Source organism: Pezoporus wallicus, unplaced genomic scaffold (genome assembly GCF_028554395.1).
Source record: "Pezoporus wallicus isolate ANWC-B61680 ecotype Strahan unplaced genomic scaffold, APGP_CSIRO_Pwel_v1 contig_11153, whole genome shotgun sequence".
Classification (NCBI taxonomy): Eukaryota; Metazoa; Chordata; class Aves; order Psittaciformes; family Psittacidae; genus Pezoporus; species Pezoporus wallicus.
The window spans coordinates 426,199-448,169 of NW_026639099.1; the positions used below are offsets into that span (position 1 = coordinate 426,199).

At 60.3% G+C, this 21,971-nt stretch overlaps 1 protein-coding gene across 1 annotated transcript; it reads right to left on the minus strand.

The window, feature by feature from the left end:
• Window positions 1–56: 56 nt before the first annotated feature.
• On the minus strand, window positions 57–20,151 carry ARAP3 (ArfGAP with RhoGAP domain, ankyrin repeat and PH domain 3). Its single transcript, XM_057413704.1, has 34 exons — window positions 19,956–20,151; window positions 17,163–18,251; window positions 16,502–16,545; window positions 16,161–16,231; window positions 15,876–15,946; window positions 11,648–11,917; window positions 11,345–11,414; window positions 10,487–10,607; window positions 10,079–10,266; window positions 9,306–9,412; window positions 9,002–9,201; window positions 8,790–8,875; window positions 8,442–8,624; window positions 8,058–8,196; window positions 7,619–7,750; window positions 7,394–7,547; window positions 7,184–7,286; window positions 6,760–6,958; window positions 6,607–6,670; window positions 6,143–6,306; window positions 5,800–6,012; window positions 5,558–5,663; window positions 4,987–5,134; window positions 4,738–4,806; window positions 4,405–4,479; window positions 4,180–4,294; window positions 3,923–4,051; window positions 3,631–3,764; window positions 3,417–3,499; window positions 3,166–3,201; window positions 2,396–2,459; window positions 2,175–2,312; window positions 1,883–1,921; window positions 57–1,252 (listed from the first exon to the last, which is right to left on the minus strand). Exons 2-34 carry the CDS (start codon window positions 18,209–18,211, stop codon window positions 686–688), a joined length of 5,331 nt encoding a protein of 1,776 aa, XP_057269687.1. The 5' UTR covers window positions 18,212–18,251; window positions 19,956–20,151; the 3' UTR covers window positions 57–685.
• Between the last annotated feature and the right edge of the window lie 1,820 nt (window positions 20,152–21,971).

Genomic DNA, 21,971 nt, shown 5'->3' on the forward strand with positions numbered 1-21,971 from the left:
TCATCTAATGGATGCCAGCATCCCTCATTGCTCCTCCTGCAGTGACCAAACCCTCTAGAGTCCAAATAAACCTTTATTTCTCCCTGCTGCTGGAAGGAAGAGGTATAAATACCCTGGCTGAGCAGGAGCTGTCCTCCATCACCAGGACCGTGCTCCAGGCACACATGGCCAGCCCTGCTCCCATTGATGACCCTTCTCCCCCCACAGATATGCCATGCTAGAGGCAAGAAGAACTGGGGGGTGGCTTGGGTGTCCTGACGTGTCCCATGGGCCAAATGCTGGAGAGGGGACATCATGCTGTGTTCCCCCATGCCAGCAGGCCCCATGTGCCCTGTGCCTGACACTGTGGATGCTGCTGAAACATGCAGGCTCCATGTTTCTGCTTTTATTTTCCCTTTTACTTGCTTCCTGTGGTGCTGGGCCCAGTGACAGATATGCCACCCAGGAGGGAGAGCACATGGGGCAGCATCCCCAGCCCTCCCAAGAGGGGGTACCATGGCTCAGCATCCTTGTCCCCACTAGTCCTCTCGTTCCCACTAGTCCCCAGGTCCCCACTGGTCCCCACTCCCAGGTGAGGAGGAGGAGGGTACATGCTCCATGCTGTAGGAGTGTGGGGCACCCATTGTCGCTGCTGCTGGGCACTACTTGACCCCCAGGTCGGTGGCCACCCCTTTGGCACAGTGAGTCACGTCACCGGCTGGCCTGGCCCCGGCGACTGGCCCTCATTCTTCCTGAGGATGACGCTGCTGAGCTCCTGGATGAGTTTGTCGTTGATGGGTGAAGGAGGCTGAACGCTCCTCTTCCTGGGCATTTCCATGGTGGTGTCTGCACTGGGACTGCTCCCTGGCGTGGCTGCCTGCTCCCAGTCCCTGCCCAGTGCCAGGGAAGGCTCCATGTTCCTCTCCAGAGAGGCTGTTTTGGTGGGTCTGAGCCCCCGAGCTGGAGCTCTGTCACTCTCCAGGTTCAAGCCCCTCTCCAGGGACAGGGCTTTGGTGACAGAGGGACCTGCCACCCTCTGGGCCGGGCTGGCGGGCAGCGAGGAGCGCAGCGCTGTGGCAGGGGGATGCTCAGGGAACAGGGATGGCTTCTTGGACCTGTCCATGGGGGGCACAGCAGACAGGTCTGCCAGCAGCCCCTGCCCCAGCTCCAGCGTAGCCAGCTCGGGGAAGTTGCCCACCTCCTCGTAGACAGGATCAGCATCTGCCTCCTTCTCCTGCTGCTCCTCCAGGGAGTCCTGGTGAACCTTCATGGGCTGCAGGAGGGCAGGATGTCACGGTGAGGGGCACTGTCCGTACCGCTCAGCAGTATACCCCTCCATCCCCCCTCAGCTTGCCCTCCCTGCAATCCCTGCCATGGACCCATTATCCATCAGCTCTCTTGGCTCAGGCACTGTTGCCCTTTCTTCCCTATTGCTGATGGAGGGTGAGCATTTTGGTGCCTGCTGAGGCATGGTCCTCACCACCAGGCTGTAGCAGCAGCCCTGCAACCCTTGGCAGATGTGGTCTGGGGTGAGAAGGGAAGATGGGTGCTTATGTAGAGCACAGAGCCAGGTGAGGTGGGGTCCAGTCAGGTGGCCCCCATGCAAATAACTTGATGGTGAGGAGGACTTAAACTTGTTTCCTCACATTTCTTACGTTGATCGTTTCTGGGCAATGGGAGAGGCTGTGGGAGCTGGGCTGGTCTGTTGTGGTCTTGCTTGCACACACCAGGACCATGCAGGGACCCCCATCCCTGGGTGTGGGACACCTGGAGTAATGGGCACCCTGTCCTCTGCCACACAGTGTGGGCAGATGGCCTGGGCATGTCTCAAGTATGGTGACATCCCATTGCCAGCAAAGTTCAAAGCCAGCAATGGATGCATTCAATGTGTGCTGGTACTTACAAAGAACATGGACAAAGTCCTTCTCGTGTGCAGGCGGCGCTGGAAACAGAAGAGATGGGCAGAGGTAAGCACAAGATAGCATGGATCAGGGTTGTGGATGCCTGGGCAGGCAGCAGGGAGCTGCTGTGCACATGAGCACCAAGCACAGGGACACCCACCCGAAGCATCCATCAGGGACCCGTGCATGCACCTGCCTCTGGGGCCCTGGGGTGGGCGCATGGAGCTGGGATGGGTGCATGGAGCTGGGTGGGTGCAGAAGCCCCTGTGGGCAGGGGCAGCTGTGGGGCTTTACCAGGGTCTGGTTGGCAGAGAGCATGGTGGCATCGGTGCTGTCCCCGTGCAGCGGCACCAGCGGCATGGTGCCGAACTTCTGCTTGGCGAGGTCAGAGGAGGAGCGCCGGCGCAGGATCACGGGGCGCAGGTCATCGTGCTGTGCACAAGGACAGGGAGCGGGGTCATGCTGGGCTGCCCTGACACCCCCCTCCAGCCACAGCACAGCCGCTCTGCACCCACCTGAGCCTTGAGGATGCTGGTGGTCCAGTCCCACAGCTCAGCCTGCCCCGAGCACACCAGGTACCTGCAGAGGAGTCAGTGGAGAGGCTGCTAAGGAGCAGGGCCAGCGGGGCCCATGTCCCCTTGTCACCCTGCATGTGAACACGGGGCTGTCAGGCACAGCTACACCTCTGAAACCCAAATCATGCTTCAGGGCAAAGCGAGAGCTTGTTGGGCTCCTCAGCTCATCTGCCCTTGCTGCCCTTAGCAGAACATCTCAGCCCCATGTCCCTGTCCTAGCATCAGCAGTGTCGGAGGAATGGGGAGGGGATCAGCAGGATGCAGGGATGTGCCCAGGCACCTGGTGGTGCTAGGGAAGCCAGGGCAGGGAGCCCAGCTTAGTGCAGGTGTTGGGTGATGGGGACACAGAGCTGAGCCGACTGGATGCTGGCAGGCAGCACAGCCATGCAGGTGGCATGCAGACCTGAGCAGGGTGGGCAGGTCCCTCTGGAGCCTGTTGTGGGTGCTTGGACATGCATCTACCAGGGGTGCTGGTGTGGATGGGGAGGTAGGAGAAGTGTGTGGTACAGAGATTGCCCCTAGAGCCTGGCTCCCACCTTGTGCCAGGGTGTGTATGGCCCTGCCACTCTGTCCCTTGAGTGCCCCAGCCAGGCACCAGCTCTGCCCTGACCCCCGGGCCCCATAGCACTGCCCCTGGCTGTGCCACTGCCACCGAAACTGGGGACTGATCTCAACACCCCAGCCCCAGAGTGGCAGGGACAGATACTCACAGCTGCTGCTTGTCCAGGGTCAGTGTGAAACCCCACCTGGGCAAAGGAAGAGATGGGCTGTGAGGAGGCACCACTGAGCTCAGACACAGCCCAAGGTCTGTGGGCAGTATGAGGGGGCTGAGCTCCCCCATGGATTCAAGCTTGTTGTGGGTTTGGGTCCCATTGGAGCTTGGCATGATCCCAGTGCCTGGGTTCGCACGTGGGTGACCAAGGAACAGAGGGATGCATGCTCCAGGGAAGGTCCCACTTACTGGGCTGGTGGCTTCAGCTTCTTCCTAATGCCCATGTAAACCTTGGCTGCATCCAGGGGCCACTCACGCTCTGGTTTGGCACTCTGGAGAAGGAGATCCATGGGGTCAGCCCAGCTTGGTGCCAGCCACCCCGTCAGGAGGACAGCCACCACTGTGCCATTGCTGTCCCCAGGCTCCCCTCCCTGCCTCTCCTCCCTGAGCATCCCCTGGGTACCCTCTTCTCCTTGAGCAGCAGCAGCCTCCGATCCCGGATGACAAAGTAGCGCTCCTGAAACTTGTTCCCCAGCAGCTTGGGGGGCTCCTCACGGCACTTCAGCAGGCCACACTTGGGGGTCTCGCGCTTGACTCCTGCCCAGTTTGGGGAGACAGGGGTCAGGGTCCCACTGTGGTCTCCGGGATGTGCCCCTGATGGCTGCAGGGTGGCGGCCAGGGCAAGGGGAAGCTCAGGCAGAGCTGTCCCCCTTGGGGACACCCTTTAAGGCTGGGACCCTTTGTGACTGCCTTACCTGTGAAGAGGCAGCTGCCTTCACCGATGGGCACCTTCTTCACCAGCAGGTATGCGGCACTGGGCTCCGGGAGCTTGCACCACTGCAAAGCTTGCTCCAGCACCTTCTCCTTGGGGTGCAGGGGCCGCTCTGGGGAGGCACAGACACTGTGTCCCCTTCCCTGTCACCAGCAGCAAGCTGCCCCCCTTACCCCACACCTCTCCTCACCAGCCCTGCCTTGCCGAGAGCATCCCCCTGTGCCATCCCACCACACTCACCCAGCTCGCCGTTCTCCAGGGCCTCGAAGGTCAGCCAGACGTCCAGGCTGGCTGCCACGTTGCGCATCTCCAGCACGTGGTTGGTGAGCTCCTCTGCTGTCATCGTGGGGGACACCTGGGGCCGGACACATGGGGAACTGCAGGTGGTGGCAGGATGGGTCCCAGGGACAGGCTGTGCCTGCATCCCTCCCTGCATCCTGCAGCACGGTCTCCTTTGGGACTCACCTTCAGGGTCACGCAGCAGTCGGGCAGCTTCTGCTCCAGGTAAACCTCGATGATGAGGTCCCCTGCCTGTGAGAGCTGCGGGAAGAGAGGGTGGCATCGGTGCTGTGCTGGTGTGGGTGCTGTGCATAGCCCCTCTCTATGGGGCTGGGGATGGTGGCCCAGGGAGCTGGGGGTGCTTATCACCTGGGCAGGAGCCTCAAGGTGATGGGTGAAGGGGACACAAGTGGGTGAAGGTCCTTCCCCATATATCTGGTGTGGGACAGTAGGAACCTGAAAGTCCCACCAGCCTAGGGGTCCCGACATGATGTGCACTGGCAAGCACATCCCCAGTACCTGAGTGTCCTTCCAGGTGGTGATCAGACTGTTCTCCAGATCCATCTGGGATACCTGGTCCTCATCAATCTGCCAGAGGAAGGAAGCACAGGGTGAGAAGGGAGACACATGGAGTCAATGTGGAGTGAGGACACATTGCCAGGATGGAGGGGTGCAGGGCAAGGCAGGGGTGGGCAGAATGGAGGGATAAAGGGGGAGAGAGACAGAGCCATCATGCAGGGGCCTGGCAAGGACCTGCAGGGAGCTTACATTGAAGATGCTGACATAGTTGTCAATGAGGTCTTCCATCACCTTGACTTCGTGCTCCCCTTTGCCATCGGTTTGGAAGAGGCTGGGTGCGAAGAGAAGTGACAGGTTCTTGGTGCTCATCTGGTTGAGGTCTGCACATTTCTGCACCCTGGGACAAGGAGGACAGAGGTGAGGGGCTGGTCGCACATTGGATGGGGTTTCAGCCCCAGACATCCTCCTCTGCCTTCTACAGACTCTCCTGAAAAACCAGCTGTGGAATTTGGTTTCCCTCTTTTTTGGGGCACTGGGTGAAGTTTACACCCTACAGGGGATTGTCCTTTACTCCTAAAGCTCCTGTCACTCCCCTTGCTGCAGGATGACTTTGGGAACATTTGAGGCGTCCCAGAGCATCATGCTTCATCACACCCCAGCAGCTGGAGGGGTGATGAAGCAGGGCATGGGCACTGGGCTCTTCCTGTCTCCCTGGGATGGCAGCCAGCATTCCCTGCGCAATGGAGTGATCCCACACTTCTGGCTGGCCTTGGGTACCCTGGCTGGATCAGGGGACCCCGCAGGGAGGTGTCCCACTGACCGGTAGAGGTGCCCGATGAGCGCAGCCAGGGTCTTGTGGTTGAGGCGAGGCAGGCGCTGAATGAGCTCCTTGTACCGCTCCAGGCGCTGGGGCTTCGAGGGTATTCCTGCAGTGAGGCAAACAGGTCATGGCTTAATGGTGAACCCAGTGGGTCCAGAGCTGACAGGGTACCAGGACTCTGCCCTGAGGGACATTGACCCTTGGGTCCCTGGCAGGCAGCCCAGCGTGGTAGGAGGATGTACCTGCAGCCTCCTTCCACTGTGGGTGCAGCTCCAGGGTGAAGACAGGATCTTCCAGCTCTCGGAAGAACCTTTTCAGCACATCCGTGACATCCTCAATGAAGTTGTCACTGATGCGCAGCTTGACATTGCGGGCGTCCCGCCGGAACTCCTCCATCAGTACCTTGATCCGGGACTTGGCTCCATTCTTGCGGTAAATCCCCTCATGCCGCAGCCCTGGGACAGGGACATGGGGTCATAGGGGCCCTATCCTGCCCACAGAATCCCTAATGGGGCTGCCTGGCCCCGTTGGCCACCCCGTGTGTGTTGGTGGATGCTGTGGCTGTGGTCCCCATGCCGGGCTCACCGTACTGCGTGATGAAGGCGATGCAGCTATCCACAATGATGGGGATGTCTGCCCGGCTCAGCTGCTGGTCCCGCAGCGCGTTGCCCCGGCCCCCTGCCGATGCCTGGATGTCACTGTACCACGCTGCCGAGTCCGCCCGCGACAAGCCCTGCAGGTAAAATGTCCTGAGAACAACAAGGGCAGAAAAGAGGGAATGAAGGTTGCCAGGGGTGGCAGGTTACCCCCTCCTGCCCTTATGCACAGGGAGAAAAGCACAGCCAGGCTGAGCCAGGGGACACCCTATGCCAGTGAGACCCTGGGCTGGGGTGACCTCTGTACGCCCCTTAGCCACAGCGCTGCTGTCCCAGTAGCATCCCCACCATGGGCTTGGGACCAGCATCAACCCATGGATGAGTGCCTTTATCCTGGGCAGCCTGCTGAAGTTGCTTGTCTCATTCTCCATCATTCCCACAGCCAGGCCTCACCTTCCCATCTCCACCAGGATCAGCAGCTCCTTTTTCTCTGGAGTCTCCGTGGGGGGAACCAGACCTGCATTGAGGTGAGAAGTGGAGGGGTCAGAGCCGTGCGTGGCCACCCGCCCTATGGTGCCTTGTCCCGGGCTGCAGCACGGCACTCACTGAGCTCCTGCAGCCGCCGCAGGTTGATGCTGTCCTCAGCCCCATCGTCCTCAGCGGGGCAGATGAAGAGGTGGGCTTTCTGCAGGATGAAGAAGGCCTGCTGCCACCGCTCGGGGTTGAGCATGCACTTGTAGCGCAGCTGGCCCACGCGCTGGAACTCGTAGCCCAGTAGGCAGTGACAGCTCACGGGGGTGAACCACTGCAGGAGGGAGCCAGAGGTGAGCTGGGTAAGGACAGGGCTCAGCACCCGAGCGCAGACCCCCGTGAGGATGGGGGCAGGTTGCTGGGGAGGATGGGAGCCCCTGCAAAGGGAAGGAGGGTGCTTGACACAGAGGATGAAGAGTGTAGGGAGCACAATGGGGAGGCAGGGACAGAACGCAGGGACCCACCACTGGCAATGGCGCTGGGGTTGGGGCTGGCTCACCTTGCCGATGGCGCTGGCCCATGCTTGCAGTGTCTCAGGCCCATCGGTTCCCAGCTGCTGCACTTTCTCCCCAGTGAGGAAGAGCTCGAGGGTGAAGCGGAACCTGCAGAGGATGAAGCAGCCCATCAGGGCAGCCCCGTACCCTGAACCTGCTCCAAGCAGGAGCAATGCCCATCCATGGGCATGCAGTGGGGGCACTGCTGGGGGTACCTTTCAGTGGGGCCAGGGCTGGTGACTGCCTGAGCTCTGCTCACACCCACGGAGAGGAGGTCCCCGCTCTCGATGTGGCCCAGGGGCTCCGTGCATTTCTCTGTCTCGAAGAAGAGCAGGGCTCTCTCCAGGGAGCACCACGTGCGCTGGAAGTCTGTGGGACCAGGGCTCAGTGGCACCGGGGTGCACACTCCCTGGCTGCCCTCCTGTGCTCCCCACACTTACCCTCTTTGCTCTTCTTGGTGCCCGGGAGCTTGTGTGGGGCTGTTGCCCGGTACAGGTACCCACTGTGTGCCACTGGCTGTGTGATCTCATTGTAGACACCCTCCGGACCCGGTTCCTGTGTGCGTGGGGTCCCTGTGGGGAGTGATGTTGATAGCGGGCGGGAGCAGGCACCCACCAAGGCGTGGGTGCTGGAGGGGCAGGGAGACCCCACTCACGCAGGTGTGGGTAAGCGGGTGTGCCAGCATGGGGCTCCCTGAATAGGGGCTCCAAAAGAACCCACTGCCTTGCCCCATTGCGAAAGAGGGGGCAGGGGTGTCACCCGGTGAGCCACAGCATCTAATGTCCTGCCTGTCCCCAGCCTTGGGGCATGCTGCGGGGGGCAGTGGATAGGGGGAAACCCCCCATATCATAGACAGATGGGGCTTGGGTTTCCTCGTACCTGGATGGTTCCTGAGCCTTTTCCTCTCTGGTGTCACCTCGCAGGCCGCAGGGTCAGCCGCCAGCCCAGCCTCCGTGGATGAGAAGAACTGCAGGATGGTCTTGAGCAGAGCTGGTCCTGTCACTGCAGTGCACAGTGCCTGGGATGGGACAAGTGCCTGTAGGGACCATGTCCTGGCACACAGAGACCCCCAGCCTGCTGCTGGGGGTGCTTGAAGGCAGGTAAAGTGGGGTACAACCTCCCACCCGAGCCCCCAGAGCTGCCTGGCACAAGGGTGTGGGCAGACACAGCCAAGCAGGAGGTGTTGGTATCTCTGGATGGAGCCCTGGGTTGGTTCCCAGCACCCCAGTATCCTCCCTGCATCCTGAGGCTCCCCGCTCCTACCTGGAGCACGTCCTCCTGCGTGGTGTAGTGGGGATGGGGCAGGCGGTACCGTCCCTCTCGGTACTTGCGGGTGATGAAGTCCCGTCTCTGCTCGGCGCTGGCATCTGGGTGCAGGGCCTCAGCGGCGGGGAGGCGAGCGGCCCAAAACCGGTTGGCTCTGTCATTTCCCAGCATGATAAAGAGCTGCAGGAGAGTCCCGAGGTCATGGCGAGGGTCAGGCAGGAGGAGCAGCATCCCTGCATCCCTGCATCCCGAGGGAGACCGTGGGGCTGCTGCCCTGCCTGGAGAAGCAGCCTGGGCCCTGAGCCTGCTGTGCCAGCCCCAGCATCCTGCCCTGAGTGCCTCTACCTGTACGATTTCATTGGACCAGACGCTGGTGTCAAGCTTCAGGCTTTGCACTTTGGAGATGTTGGAGCCCAGACTGCGGTGCTGCCCTGTGGGGAGCAAGAGAGTGAGCACTCCCTGGTCCCACCAGGGGAAGTGGTACCCGAGTCGTGCCCATACCCCAGCCAGCACCCCCGACCCACACCCACGGGACCCCCCATGGGAGATGTACTGGCCTGCACACTGCTTGCAGATGACCACGCACAGGTTGATGGATGCCCAGTCGGGGCTCGGAGCCCAGCAGTCCGCACAGTGTTTGTTGGCTTTGTTGGACCAGATCTTCTCTGCCACCTCATAGTCATAGAGCATCTCAGCTATGGCCTCCTGCAGGGCCTCCATCCACTCCCGCTTCTCTCGCTCTGACTCTGCCACAAAGCTATGACACCAGCACAGCCAAAACTCAGGGGCCTGGAGCAACCAGCACCCGGGTCCAGCGTCTGCTTGCTCCCCCCACCTCATCCCACTGGATAACTGGGATACCTGAATATTTTGGAGGGGGTGATGAGCTCGAAGCTGCGGTTCTTGGCTTCTCGAATGGTGGAGCCGCGCATCTCGATCACGCAGATGCCAATGCCCATTTTAAAGAACTGCAGTTCAGAGTGACACTGGTGTTGGCTCTGCAGTGCCATGGCTGCAGTGGATGCACCACCCAGACACGCCTGTAATGCTGGGGCTGGAGCCAGGTTGCTGCATCCAGCACCCCCAGCACCCTATCCCTGCTTCGCCTGGACAAGCAGACCTGGTACCAGGTCACATCTCTCAGGTACCTCATGAGGGCTGACATAAAGCATCCTGCAAGTACGTGATACCTTAAAATGAAAGGCACGCAGCCCCTGAAATCAGGGCACTCAAGTGGCTCAGTTTTGGGGTCAGGCACACTCATAAAGTATCAACTTGAGCAGAAACCACAGACACTCGATGCTCAATGCATGTCTGCAAACTGAGGTGACTGGGAAAGAAACGGGGTGCTGAGAAAGCTCAGCAAGCAGGAGGAGGGGAACCCTGTAGGAAGCAGGTCACAGCGAGAAGATTGGAAGGGGGGGTCCATTCCTGGTACCTGCATCTCGAAGCCCAAGCCCCTGCTACTTCTGCTGTGTGCAGCATCTCTCACTTCCTGCTCTGTCATTCCCTTTCTCCTACCTGTCTTACTCCTCTCTGCTCTCCCTTTGGCACCAGCCCTAGATAAAATCCCTCCACCCCTCCATTGCCCTCATCCTGTTAAGCCCCCTGCGGTGTCTGGTCCAGCCACCAACCTGCTCACTCTTGTACAGCCACATCTCAGGCAGGCTCAGGGTTGCAAACACCTTGGACTTCTGTCCCTTCAGCTCCAGGGTTCCTGACTTCTGGCAGTGGGCAGTGTTGGCGGGCCGGGGCCGGGACCCCACCAGGCGCTGCTCTGTCACCTTCTTCTGCAGCGTGGAGCACCACTCATTCCTCAGGGCTGGGGACCAGGCATGAGGGAGCAGGTCTGAGCCCTTCCCAACAGCCCTGGCATGGAGCAGAGCACCCAGCGGACATGGCAGGGGACAGGTCCCCTTGATCATCGTGGCTGGATGGCTTGGGGATGGGGTGAGAGCTGCCCCCAGGATGCTCTGGCTGGAGGATGGAGGCAGGGAAGGTTCCTTAGGGACCGGTGGTCCCTGGCGAGGGTCTTTGCTTACCCTCATTCTCAGCACGGAAGACAAAGATCCGGTGGCTGGTGATGACTTGGAACTTGTTGTCCTTGGTGCAGCGAGCCATCTCGATCACGGACAGCGGGATCACCCCCTTGGGGTAGGGCTCCTGGAACGAGCCCCAAACAGGGTTATCCCCCTTTGCCCTTCCTGTGGGACACCTCCATAACCCACCCACCCCAGCACCTGCCCCTGTGGTGCCGTTACCATAGGGGTAAGGAGATGGGACAGGGATGCCTGCAAGCTCCTGCAGCTGTGGGCCATGCATGGTATGTTTCTGCATGGGTGCCGCTGATGTGGGGCCACAGAAGCAGTGTCTGTCACCCCATGTGGTATGGCAGCCACCAACAGCCCACATCAGGCCTAAATGGGGCCATGCACCCACGGGAGGATGTGGGACAGGAAAGGGTTGTTTCATCACATACACCTAACCCACAGTGCAGTACCCACAGCAAGAAAAGCTGCTCTGTGCAGCACATCCCTAGGTAGTCCGCTGGGTGCTGCCTCAAAGAGCCTGGGCCACAAGGAGATGAGGATTCAGGCAGGGATGGGTCCATGGTGGCACCCAGAGATCCCCCATTTGTGGTCTACCCCAGTGCTTGGGAGCCAGAATGGCCCCCGTTGCTGCTCCCTGTTGGCAGAGGGACCCTTGCTACCCCGGGCTTCCTATAGCACGAGGCTGCGTTCAGAGCCCCACCACGGCTGTTCTGCCCTGGTGATGGTAAAGGAGTGCTGGCTCCTTGCAGGACAGCAGGAGGCAAAGGGGACATGGCAGCTCACGTGGTGTCAAGGCACCTTGCTCTGAGTGCAGCCTCCCTGCCTTGCCCACATCCTGTCCCCTGGTACCTTCTCACTGCTGAAGTACATCAGGTTCTTCCCGTCGAAACGGACATAGCGCCTCTGGAAGACATAGTTCCTGTTGGGATGGCAGAAAAATTAGGCTGGTGGGAAGGAGATGATGCCCCCAGGGACCCCTCATCTGCTCACAGACCCCTGTTCCCCTGAGAATGGCTGCACAGAGACCGGTGCAGTGGTACCCGAAAGGTTCCTTCTGTGGGGAGGTCCGTCACGGTGACCAGTGTGCCAACCTCACCAGCCTTGCCCAAGGGGGCTTTACCTATGGGGACTGTCCCATGGGTGGGCACGTACCCCTGTGGGGAGAGCTTGTCCAGCCATCCGCTGAGCATGGTGGGCCGGGGCTCGGACAGCGACGTGAAGCTGGCGTAAGGGGAGATGGTGAGGTCGTCCAGGACCTCGTCCGGGTAGAGATGTGCAGGCAGGATGAACGGGGTGCCCTCGGCCCGCGGTGCCTCCACAGTGGAGTATCCCTCTGTGTCATGCTGGATGATGCGGTCAATGAGCCGGGACCGGGTCTCCTCGTCCTCACTCCTTCCCTCACTGCTGCAGTCACTGCTCGTCCTGTAGGAAACAGGGCTACGAGGGAGCCGGCCTATGGCAGCTTAATGCCATCCCATTGGGATGTCTCACACTGCTCCTGTCCCCATCCGGAGCTCCTCAGGGCACCCCATGATGTGGTGGTTGTACCTCCATGAGCAGGGTGGGACAAGGGCTTAGTGTTCATGACCCCCATAGCCACCAGCAGCCTGAGGCTCAGCCAGTCCTACATGGTGGCAAGGCTGGGACTACCTGGCAAAATGGGCTTCCCCACTGTGGTAACACTGCACAGGCCACTGCACATCTCCAAACCCCTGGCATCACCTCCTGCCCCTCTTCACAGGCAGCAACCCAAGCCCAGTCCCACCTCCTGCTCCCTACTCTGCATTCACCCCAGAACTCCTCACCAGGGGTTTCAGCTTCCTTCTCCCTCTACCCCTCCAGTGTTCATGGCACTGGGAATGTCCTTCTGCTGTGACACCTTCCTGCCTGCTCTTGTTCTGCAAAGGGATTGGGATGGAGAGATGGGCCGGTGGAGCTCCTGCAGCCATCTCCTGTTGTTGGGAAGCTGTGCTGCACCCCCAGGCAGGCCTGGTGAGCCCATCCAGCCATAACAATAAAAGGAAGTTATAAAAATAAACTGCTAAGCCTGCCCCTTCCCCTCAGCCCTCCCAGGCAGACGTGGCTCTTTCCCTGGAAAGGAAATGTGCTGGGAAATGTCTGACAGTCCCAGAGCAAAGAGCAGAGCTGCTCAGGTGCAATGATGATGGGCAACAGGAGGCCGAGACACCTGGGCAGCACCAGCAGCAGAGCACCGTTACCACTGGATCGCTGCTGGCATCCAATGCTAGGGTGAAGAAAAGACTCCAAGAGAGGCAACGAGGATGGTCCAAGCCCTGTCACAGCTTCTGCCTGAGGAGCACCTGAGCAAGTGGTGGCTTCACTTCCCCAGTGGGGAAAGGGTTAGTGATGGGGCAGGTTCCTGAAGTCATGAGCAGCATGAGAAGGGCAGAAAAGCATCTCCTGGCCACCTCTGCTCCAGTCACAGGAGCTGGGTGGTAGCAGATAAAGCCAGCAGGAGCAAGGTGCAGAAGCGGCTGATCTGTGGGAATCCTCACTATGGGATGTTGTAGAAGAAGAAATGTACAGAGGAGAAACCCACTGGGGGTTACTCAATGTGAGAAACCACCTCCAGCACCATACCATGTGCTGGAATGCTTTTGGACCAGGAGAATGACTGCAAACTCCTTCATTGCAAATTCTCAAAACACCCTGTTTTGAGCACTGCCATCATAGGAACCAAGGCAATGCATGGACCTGTGCTTTGGCCATGGATAAGCACCTTATGAAGCCATGGGACATTATTGAACCATGTGGGACAAAAGCAAGACCTGAAGTCTGCCTGAGAGGATGTTGGGCTGGAGTCACCCAGGCTAGGGGTCAGCTCTGGGGTAGTGTGTGGGGCTGGAGAGGTAAAATGGCCTGTGTAGCTCCAGAAAGACAAGAAATGGCCATGGGTGGTTGGAGGCTCAGATCACAATGACCACTGCTGTTGAATTAGTGTAACAGAGCCGTGGCAGGGTGATGGATCTGGCTGCAGTCCCAGCCTGGTGTCCAGCTCCTTCAGGAGGGGCCGCCCAGGGAGTGGGGTGGCTGGAGAACTCTGCACATCATAGGCAGACATCAGCCTTGATGTCAGAGCCAAGTGGGAGAGAGATGCTCTCAATGGGTCAGGGCAAGATAAGAAGAGGAAAACTCCATGACAACCCCTTCCTGAGCCATGATTTACAGCCACTGAGGCCACAAAGAGCTGGAGGACAAGCAGCATCCGGCAGGGACAAGCAAAGCTCATGGGCCAGCTGGAGTGGGGTCTCTCAGCATCCCAGGAGCACACCAAGATCCAGGCCAACTCCCAGCTCTGCCCTTGAGGACAGGGCTGGTAGAGGAAAGCTCCAAACCTCCAAGCAAGTGTGCTAAGGCCAAGTCATCTCCCTTTCAGCTGGTGCTGGGCAATGAAAACCAACCTTAGGGCCAAATGAGTCCTCAGGGCAAGGAAAGCATAATTCCAGGTCAGCTGAGCCTGGAACGTGATGCTTGAGGTGCACTGAGTTGGGGCAGCCTCAGCCTGTCAGTGCTTACATGGGGGATGTGGGAGATGGAGGGTGGGTGATGGAGGAAAGGGATCTGCAGGTGGTGAGGGGACCAAGGAGCTGCTGATGGATCTGGTTACTTCAGCTGGGGGTCATGGGCCAGACAATCAACCTTGAGATAGGTAGGGAGGTAAGGAATAAGCTGTCACATACACCATTCCCAGTGTTTCTCTTCCACAGGGAAGATGCCTTGAGGTGTGAGGAGCAGCAGTGTGGGTACCTATCTTCCTGAGGATCATCTCATCGTGAGTCTTGGTGCAAACCAGGGTAAGGTCCACTATCTTCCCCACAAAGAGCTGCCGTCTGACCCAGTGCCATGAGCTCCATGGGGTGGCACTGGCATTGCTGTGCCACCATCTCTCTCCTGCCAAGTCTGATGTTTGAAGCAGGGCAGATGCTATCCTCCACACCAGCATTTCATGGGACTGAGCATCACCAACTCGGATGAAGGTGCTCCGTGTCAGAGTGGGTGAATCCCAGCTTATGCTCCAGCCTCTGCTGGACTCGCAGAGATGCAGCTTCCAGGTGCAAGAGGAATTTCTCATTCCTCCTCCTCTTTGCTGAGGATACCTTGCTGCTGGCAAAGGCAGCTCTGCTCATTTCTAACACTGACCCTCAATGCTCAGACTCCAAGCCAGGGAGCAGCGTGGTCCAGACGGAACTGTCCCAGAAGAGGGTGGGAGAATGTATCTCATATAAACAGCCCATAGCTCTGTTCCAGGGGGATCATGGTTGGACTGGTGGGGAGGAAAGCATTGGATCAGCCCACCAAAAGGGTTCACGAGCACAGTGCAAAAGGTCTTCAGAGACTTTTCTGTCTCTTGTTCAACTCCCCATGCCCCAACCTTAGTGCTCAGGCTGTGAGAAAACCCTGTCAATCGCTGCCTCTGATGCTGCTGATGGTCACATCCTGTCTCTTCTCAGCAAGACCCTGGTGTGTCCAGGGCTGAAAGCACGCAGCTGATGCCCTCAGGATGCTTTGCATCCCAGCTTCCTGGAAGCTGATGGATGGAAACTGTGACCCACAAGCACCCAGCCCTGCTCTGGTTTAGTGGCTCCACAGCAGACGTCAGTATTTCTGTTTCCAAAGCTCCTATTCCCAGCTATTTGCAATTCCAGCCCATGGCCTGTGTTGGGATTGTGACACTGGATCACACTTCCAGAGCTGGACCGACCAGTACTGGGACCAGAGAGGCAGGGGCATGGGGATGCATTGGCCAACAAAGCCACGGCAGAGCTGAAGGACACAGAGCTGCAGCTCAGGCCTCCTCTCTGAGCAACACAGGAAAAGGAACCCTCCCCATCCGAAATGGGAAGAGCAACTTTCCTTCCTCTTTCTGAGATGGTATCAGGAGCTATGGAAAGAACATTTCAAAAGCATTTTAAAGTGCCCCTCAATCACTGTCCACCACAGTGTGTGACAGATCGGCAAATGCTGCTCAAATGATGCTGGAGCCTTTGGAGGTTGCACATTCCTTCATCTGGTCTCAGAGCCATCCCATTTTTGACTGATCCCTGTCCTCCCTGGTGTTTTCCTGCTCCCAGCAGCCAAATCCAGGCTCTGCCTGGTGTGTAGGTGCCCAGAACCGCTGAAACAGCTCCACAGCATCTGTTGGCAAGCACTGTCCCCTCGAGGGCCACCCACCAGCATGACCCTTTCTCATCTCTCAGCCCATCAGCTCTTCCTGTGACTGCTGACCTGATCCCAGACAATCCTGATCCGCTCTGCAGTGGGGGAAAAGCCCCCATTGCCTCTCAGGCTGTCCCCAGGGGTGTCCCTGTCCCTTGGCAAGCAAATCCCAGCCCCTGAGCCCAGAGGAGGTGATTCCTACCTGCACACTTCTCGCTCCAGGTCCAGCTCGGGCATTGCCTCACAGCTCTGATCCGAGGAGATGCCAGCACCCTGGGAAGAGAGATCGGTCACATCTCCCCTCCTCTCTGCCTTCTCCCACCCCAGACCTCCTCAACCAGCCTGGCCCACTGCAAGGGGGCTTAACTTGCGACCCGCAGCCCACCAGTGATGCTCAGCACTGCCAGGCACCTCTGTGTCACCACCAGCAGCTGATGGGCTGCAGTGACATCAGGGGCCACCCACCATCCCCACCGTGTGCTCTCACCTGCTCCCATGATGGGGCTATGTGCCCAAAGATGGTCTCACTGTAGGGGCTGACGAGCTGCTCACTGACCTCTGTGGGCAGAGACATGGGAGGGAAAGGCAGTCAGCAGTGCCTGCTGCGGGCAGGAACCAGCCAGGACTGGCAGCTCCAGAGGGGACCCCCCACCGAGCCCACCACAGTGAACCCCAACATCCACAACACCACAGAGACGTGAACCAAATGTGTCCCTGAGCGAGACGGGGCACAGGGCAGGAGCTGGGGACAAGGCAGAGGGTGTCCCCCTCACCCGCCTTCCTTGGGGACATCAGGAGGTCCCCACTGCGCACCCTGGGTGCTCTCACCTGATGTGCTGGTGGGTCTCTGCGGGACAGGGGGCAATCCGGGACTGCTGGAAAACAGGAGAGGGGTTATTGTGGCTGCGGCCGGGATGGGGCGGGATTTCTCCATTGTGTTTTTCCATCTGGCTTACGTGGGCTTGAGGCTGCGTCTGACTGGGGCAGAACCCAGCTTCGTCCCCCAGGATGAGCAGCATCCCCTCCCTGCTCCTAGCGCCCTCCTTTGCTCCCTTCTCCTCCCAACACCATGCTGTAGCCTCCAGGGCTGCCAGGCATTTCCCATCCCAGGTCACCCCCTCTAACATCTCCCACCTTGCTCCCAGCAGGAGCCAGACTCAGACCCCCACTCAGCCACCCCTCACCATGGCAGGGACCCCAGCCCTGCTGCTTGGGGGGCGCAGCAGCTTCTCCCCCCAAGCAGTGGAGCAATCCAGGGGCCCATGGTCACCCTGTCATCTCAGAGGGATCCCAGCTGCCCTGCGGGCTGGCTCCATGCAGAGCCTGGGGGAGGCATGGGAAAGGGTGGTGAAAGGGGCTTGTCAGCACCCGGAGGCAGGCAGGGCCAGGCTGGGAATGGGGTCCTGAGAATGGAGGGGGTCTCGATCCTTGGATCTGGCTGCTCTGCATCCCCCTCCACTCGCTGTGGGGAGGGAATGCATCTGCTTACTCAGGCTTGTCCGGCTGGGTCGGCTCCTGCGGGGACAGAGCCGGGGGCTGAGCCTGGCCCTGGGGACCCTCCTCCCCTCCCGAGTCCTCAGCGGGTGCTGACAGACGCTTGAGTCCTTCATAGATGACGTTGGACACCATCTCCATCCTGCCCTGCGCTGAGGCAGGCTGTGGGGCTGGTCTGGGGCATGGCGAGGGATCTCTTCTGGCTGGGATGGATGCAGGATGACCCTCTGGAACACCCCCAGTGCTGGTCTCCGCTGCTGGGACCCTGTGGCTGTGCCGTGGTGGGACAAACGGGATGGAGAGGGGGAATTTCTCTGATGCCTCCAGGGTTTGTCCATGATCCAGAGCTGGCGGCGACCATGTCCCCTCCCGAGCACTGTCCCGCACCCGCAGCCGGGATAACCCCATGCCCATGGCCACGGCTGCCCCTGGCCCAACCGGCTGCGCTGGCCGGGGCTCCAGGCTCTCCAGATCCGTGGAGCTCTCCCCCGGCACAAACCCCTCCAGCACCACAAAGGCTGCAGTGGCCCCGTCTCTGTGTGTGTGCACCGGCACTGCGGGGCGTGCTGGCGGTGCAGGCGCTGAGCCCTGCTCTGGCTTGGAGCGAGGGAAAACCGTCCTCGGCTTGGGAATGGGCTTCACGAGGGGAGGAGCAGGGTCCTTGTCTATAGGTGATGCCTGGGTGGGCACTGCCACAAGCTGCTGTGTCCCCAAGGCGTCAGTGGCTCCTCCTGGCTCTGTTTTCATGGCATCCTTGCCGGTCTGGGGGGCATCCAGGCCCTCAATGGCTTGGAAATGGGTGTCTTCTGCTGCAGGTCCTCTCCAGGACTGACTGAGCACCCGTGTCTGCTGCACCAAGTTCAGGATCCTTTTGCGGTGCCCAGTGGCAGTGATGCCGAGCTGCTGCAGGCGGTCACTGTCCAGCGAGGCAGTGTCTCTGGCCACATGGTACCCATGCTGCTTGAAGGCATCCCGGTACCTCTCCAAGTGGATGGTGGCCAGCCAGTCTGCGATATCAGAGTCAGGACCGCACGGAGAGCTCATGGCCCTGGGGTGCCTCTGCGACGGATGCTCAGCCCATCATCTGTGGAAGAGGAGGGAAAGGGGATGAGGAGGCGGCAGGAGGGGACAGGGGCGCTCAGCTGGGGGTATGAGCACGGGCAGCTCCCGAAGCTCCCCCTGCCTCACCACTCTCCCCGTTGTCGCTCACCTCCCAGCTTCAGGAGCCCACATCCTGTTGTTCCTCAGCCCCAAGCCTCTCGCCCCTCCCCGGAGCTGCCGGATCCTGGCCCGGCTTTGTCGACGGGGCCGTGACCCGAGTCCAGGCAGGAACGGAGCAGCCGGGGGCTCACGGGGGAGCGGGTTTCTGCGCAGCCCGGCGAGGGGACATCCCGGGCTCTGCCAGGCACGGGACGGGGTGTGAGGAGGATGGGAGCAGCCAGAGGGGTGCCCCGGCGGAGGGGCTGCCTGAGGCAGATAATGGGGGGAGCAGCTGGGCCCCTCCCAGGGGATGAGCTCCTGAGCCGGCCGGCGCGGGGAGGGCTCTGCAGCCGGAAGGACAGACCATAATCTCCCTCTGTCACTGCTGGCGAGGGCATGGGAGAGGTCAGCGTGACTCACGGCAGAGGGGGGGGAAGCCTCCCACCCACCTCAGCCCATTGCTAGCACCCACAGCTCGAGGCAGAGGGGCACAGCTGGGGGCTCAGCACACTGACACCGGCCGGGCCCGCTCTGTTAGGGACCCCCATCCCTAGATCTTTGCTGGCACAGCTCTGGGACAGAGCCGTGATCTCTGCTGAGCGCTGAGGGCCTTTTTCCCATGAATCACGCTGCTCCGCACTAAACCATCTGTGCTGACTGTGCTGCCACTCGGTCTTTTTCCAGTTCCTCCATTTCCCCCTATTGTTCAGCACAGGCTTCCTTCCTGCTGCCTGCATGATCCCACACATCCCCTGCCCCCTCCGCAGGAGCCGAGGGACAGCCAGGCCAGGATTCCTGCTGCACGATCCCTGTGCAGGCATCTGCCTGCTCCCTGCTGCTGGCTGCACAGCAGTGCCATGGGGCTGATGTGCTGCTGGTGGCTGCAGTGCCCCTGAGCACATGAGCAGGATGCTGTCAGCAAGCACATGTGAAGAGCAGGGCTCTGCTTACATGTATGTGCCCAGCCATGTGTGTGTTTCCATGGAGGGCTCCCCACAGGGCAAGTGGCTGAGCACCAGAGTGCATTGAGTAGGGACAGCCATGGCAGGAGCTGGCTGAGAAGCTGGGGGAGCAATGGGTGGGGAGCAAGGCATGGGGACACTGCAGCTTGTTGAGGTAGGACCTATACAAAGGCCTGGGCAGGGGGGTATGGGGGGTGATGGCCCGTAAGGGTGTGGGTTGGGTATCACTGCCACAGGGTTAAAGGGCTGTACCCAGCAGAAATGGGGCAATTTCCCCCTTTCCTGTGCCTGTATTGCCCTGAGGGACCTGTGGGCAGCTTTGCCCTCTGCCTGCCCTGCCTTGGGGGGGTCAGCAGGCAGCCGCCTGCCAGGACCTGGCTCCCAAGACCCGACCCCCCCCCCCATGCCAGGCACTGGGCACTGGCTGGGCTGTGGCTCTTTGAGGCCGTCCCGCTGTGCCCATGGGCAATAGCACTGCACAGGCAGGTGGACACCGTCGCTGTCCCTGCAGGACCATCCGGTGCGGGGGGCTGGAAGCGGGCACGAACTGCCCCAGCCGGGGCCCTTCCCTCCCTGTCCCAGGTCTGCCCCATCCGCCCCCTGCCACCGCCGGGGTTGTCCCTCACCTCTCGCCCCGCAGCGCGGTCCGCAGCCTCCCCCGGCCGGTGGCAGCGCCGCTGCGGGCTCCGTCCTGCTCTGGGCTCCAGGGTGATGCCAAGGTGTGCTCCGGGCACAGGGCTCGGCCCGCAGGCACCGCGCGCAGGAGCTGCTGCGGGCACAGCCTGGCTTCGAGGCACCCAGCCCGCCTCCCGCTGCCGGTCCCTCCTACAGCCCAACCCTCCGGCCCCCATCCCTGCCCCGTCCTGCCCCTTCCTCGGCATTACCCTGCCCCTGGCTGCCCCGTGTCCTGCCCCTCAGCCAGGCTCTGGCCTCCTCTGGGGGCTGCATCCTCCCTGCTCACCCCCTCATGCTCCTTTCACCTTCCCAGTGAAGGTCCTGCTCCCCACCTGCATTGCCATAGAGGAGCCTTCACCCACACCAAAGGCTGCACAGCTGAGGACGTTTGACGTTCTCAGGTGTATCAGGCTCTATTGGCTGCCCCCACCTCTGGCTACACACAGAGGAGATACTCATCATGGCCCAGAACAAGGCAGGGTGCAGGTGCTGCCAGATTGGTAGAAACAGGCTGAAATGTCCATGTTTATGAGGGGACAGGGGAGGGCTGGCGCTGGCTGGGAATACAGACCCCTGCCTTGAGCTCTAGGGATGCTGCAGCACCCACCCGTCACTGCTGCTGCCCCATGATGAGAGTGGAGTGAGCTGAGAGACAGGATGGCACCAGGGTCTGGGTGTCAGGGGGACAGCGGGAGGGTTTTTCTCTTGCAAGGAACCTGTGCTTTCACCACGGGCTGACCTGGCTGCCTTTAATGCAATGCTTTGTGCAAGAGCCCCAGTGGGGCTGGCAGTTGGTGCAGCTCTGCTCTTACCCAACCTTGCACACAGTGTGTCTGAGGTATCTCACAGCACCCTTCAGCCCTTCTCTGGTTCTCATGGTGAGGCTCCAGCTCCCTGGGCAACCCCTTAAACCAACTCATACTGGTCCTTTCCTGCCCCAACGATGTCCCCAAAAACCATTGCAGTGGCTGGGAGCTGCGTGAGGCCCTGTTGTGGGACGTCCACCTTTACAAGCCCCTGTGTGTGCAACTAGAAGTGAAAAGGCAGCTTTTCATCACAGGCTTTCTCCTACAAAGCAGAAGCAGAAAGCATGAATCTGGCATGGCTTTTGCCTTCCTCCCCCTTCCCCACCAGCTGCTCTAGCCGTGGGTGATGTGTCCCTGGGGCTGGGGATAGCATCAGTGGCCTCACGGACCACCCTTATGGATGAGGTGTGGAGACAGGGTGTACTGGGACCCACACGGTGTATAGGAACCCTCTGGCCCTGCACTGCAGACTGTGTCATCCTGCTGGGCTCCTACCTCTGCCCCTTAGAGCAAACTGGCTAAACACAAGTCCTGATGCTCACAGGAAGGTTGCTGTGGTCTGCAGTGTGAGCGGCTGGAGGGGCAGAGCAAAGGGTGCTGGTAGCACTGGTGACACTGGTTTGTGCCATCACATCCATCCTGCTGTGCTGGGGCATTAGCACCAGTAAAGCACACTCCAGTGAGGGACCAGATCCTAACTCACCTCTCTGGCACACTGTGGCATCTCTATAGAGCCCTCACAACCTGCTGAGTGGAGCTGTGCTCACACCACATGCCAGGAAGGCAGGGATGGGTTGCTTGGAGGGAGATGCTCAAGGGTGGAAGGGACACCGTGGGACAGTCCCAGAGTGGCAAGACTCAGTCCTATCCTGTGGCCAAGTGTGACCACACACTCCCACAGCCCACATCCTGATGGCTGCTGACAGGCCAGTGCAGTGCAGAAAATCTCCCTTGATCCCTTCTCCCTCCGCAGTCACCAAAGTGCCAGGACTGGGGCTCCCTTCTCCTGGCAGGGGGGAAACCACTGCTCAAACACCTCTGCTGAGCCCCAGCACCAACAGGAAATGCCCAGCTGGAGCTGGGACATCCTTCAGCCATGGGACCACCATGGATCCAGACGGCTGGCATGGGGAGAACACGGCACAGCAGAGCACTGGAACT

What these genes read in the sequence shown, in the direction of transcription:
- ARAP3 (XM_057413704.1), bottom strand. Translation starts at nt 18,211, where the DNA reads ATGAGCTCTCCGTGCGGTCCTGACTCTGATATCGCAGACTGGCTGGCC. An exon ending in TGTACTTCAGCAGTGAGAAG is followed by an intron (nt 10,608 to 11,344) that starts GTACCAGGGGAC and finishes GGCTCGTTCCAG; the next exon opens with GAGCCCTACCCCAAGGGGGT. An exon ending in GCGGCGGCTGCAGGAGCTCA is followed by an intron (nt 6,671 to 6,759) that starts GTGAGTGCCGTG and finishes ACCTCAATGCAG; the next exon opens with GTCTGGTTCCCCCCACGGAG.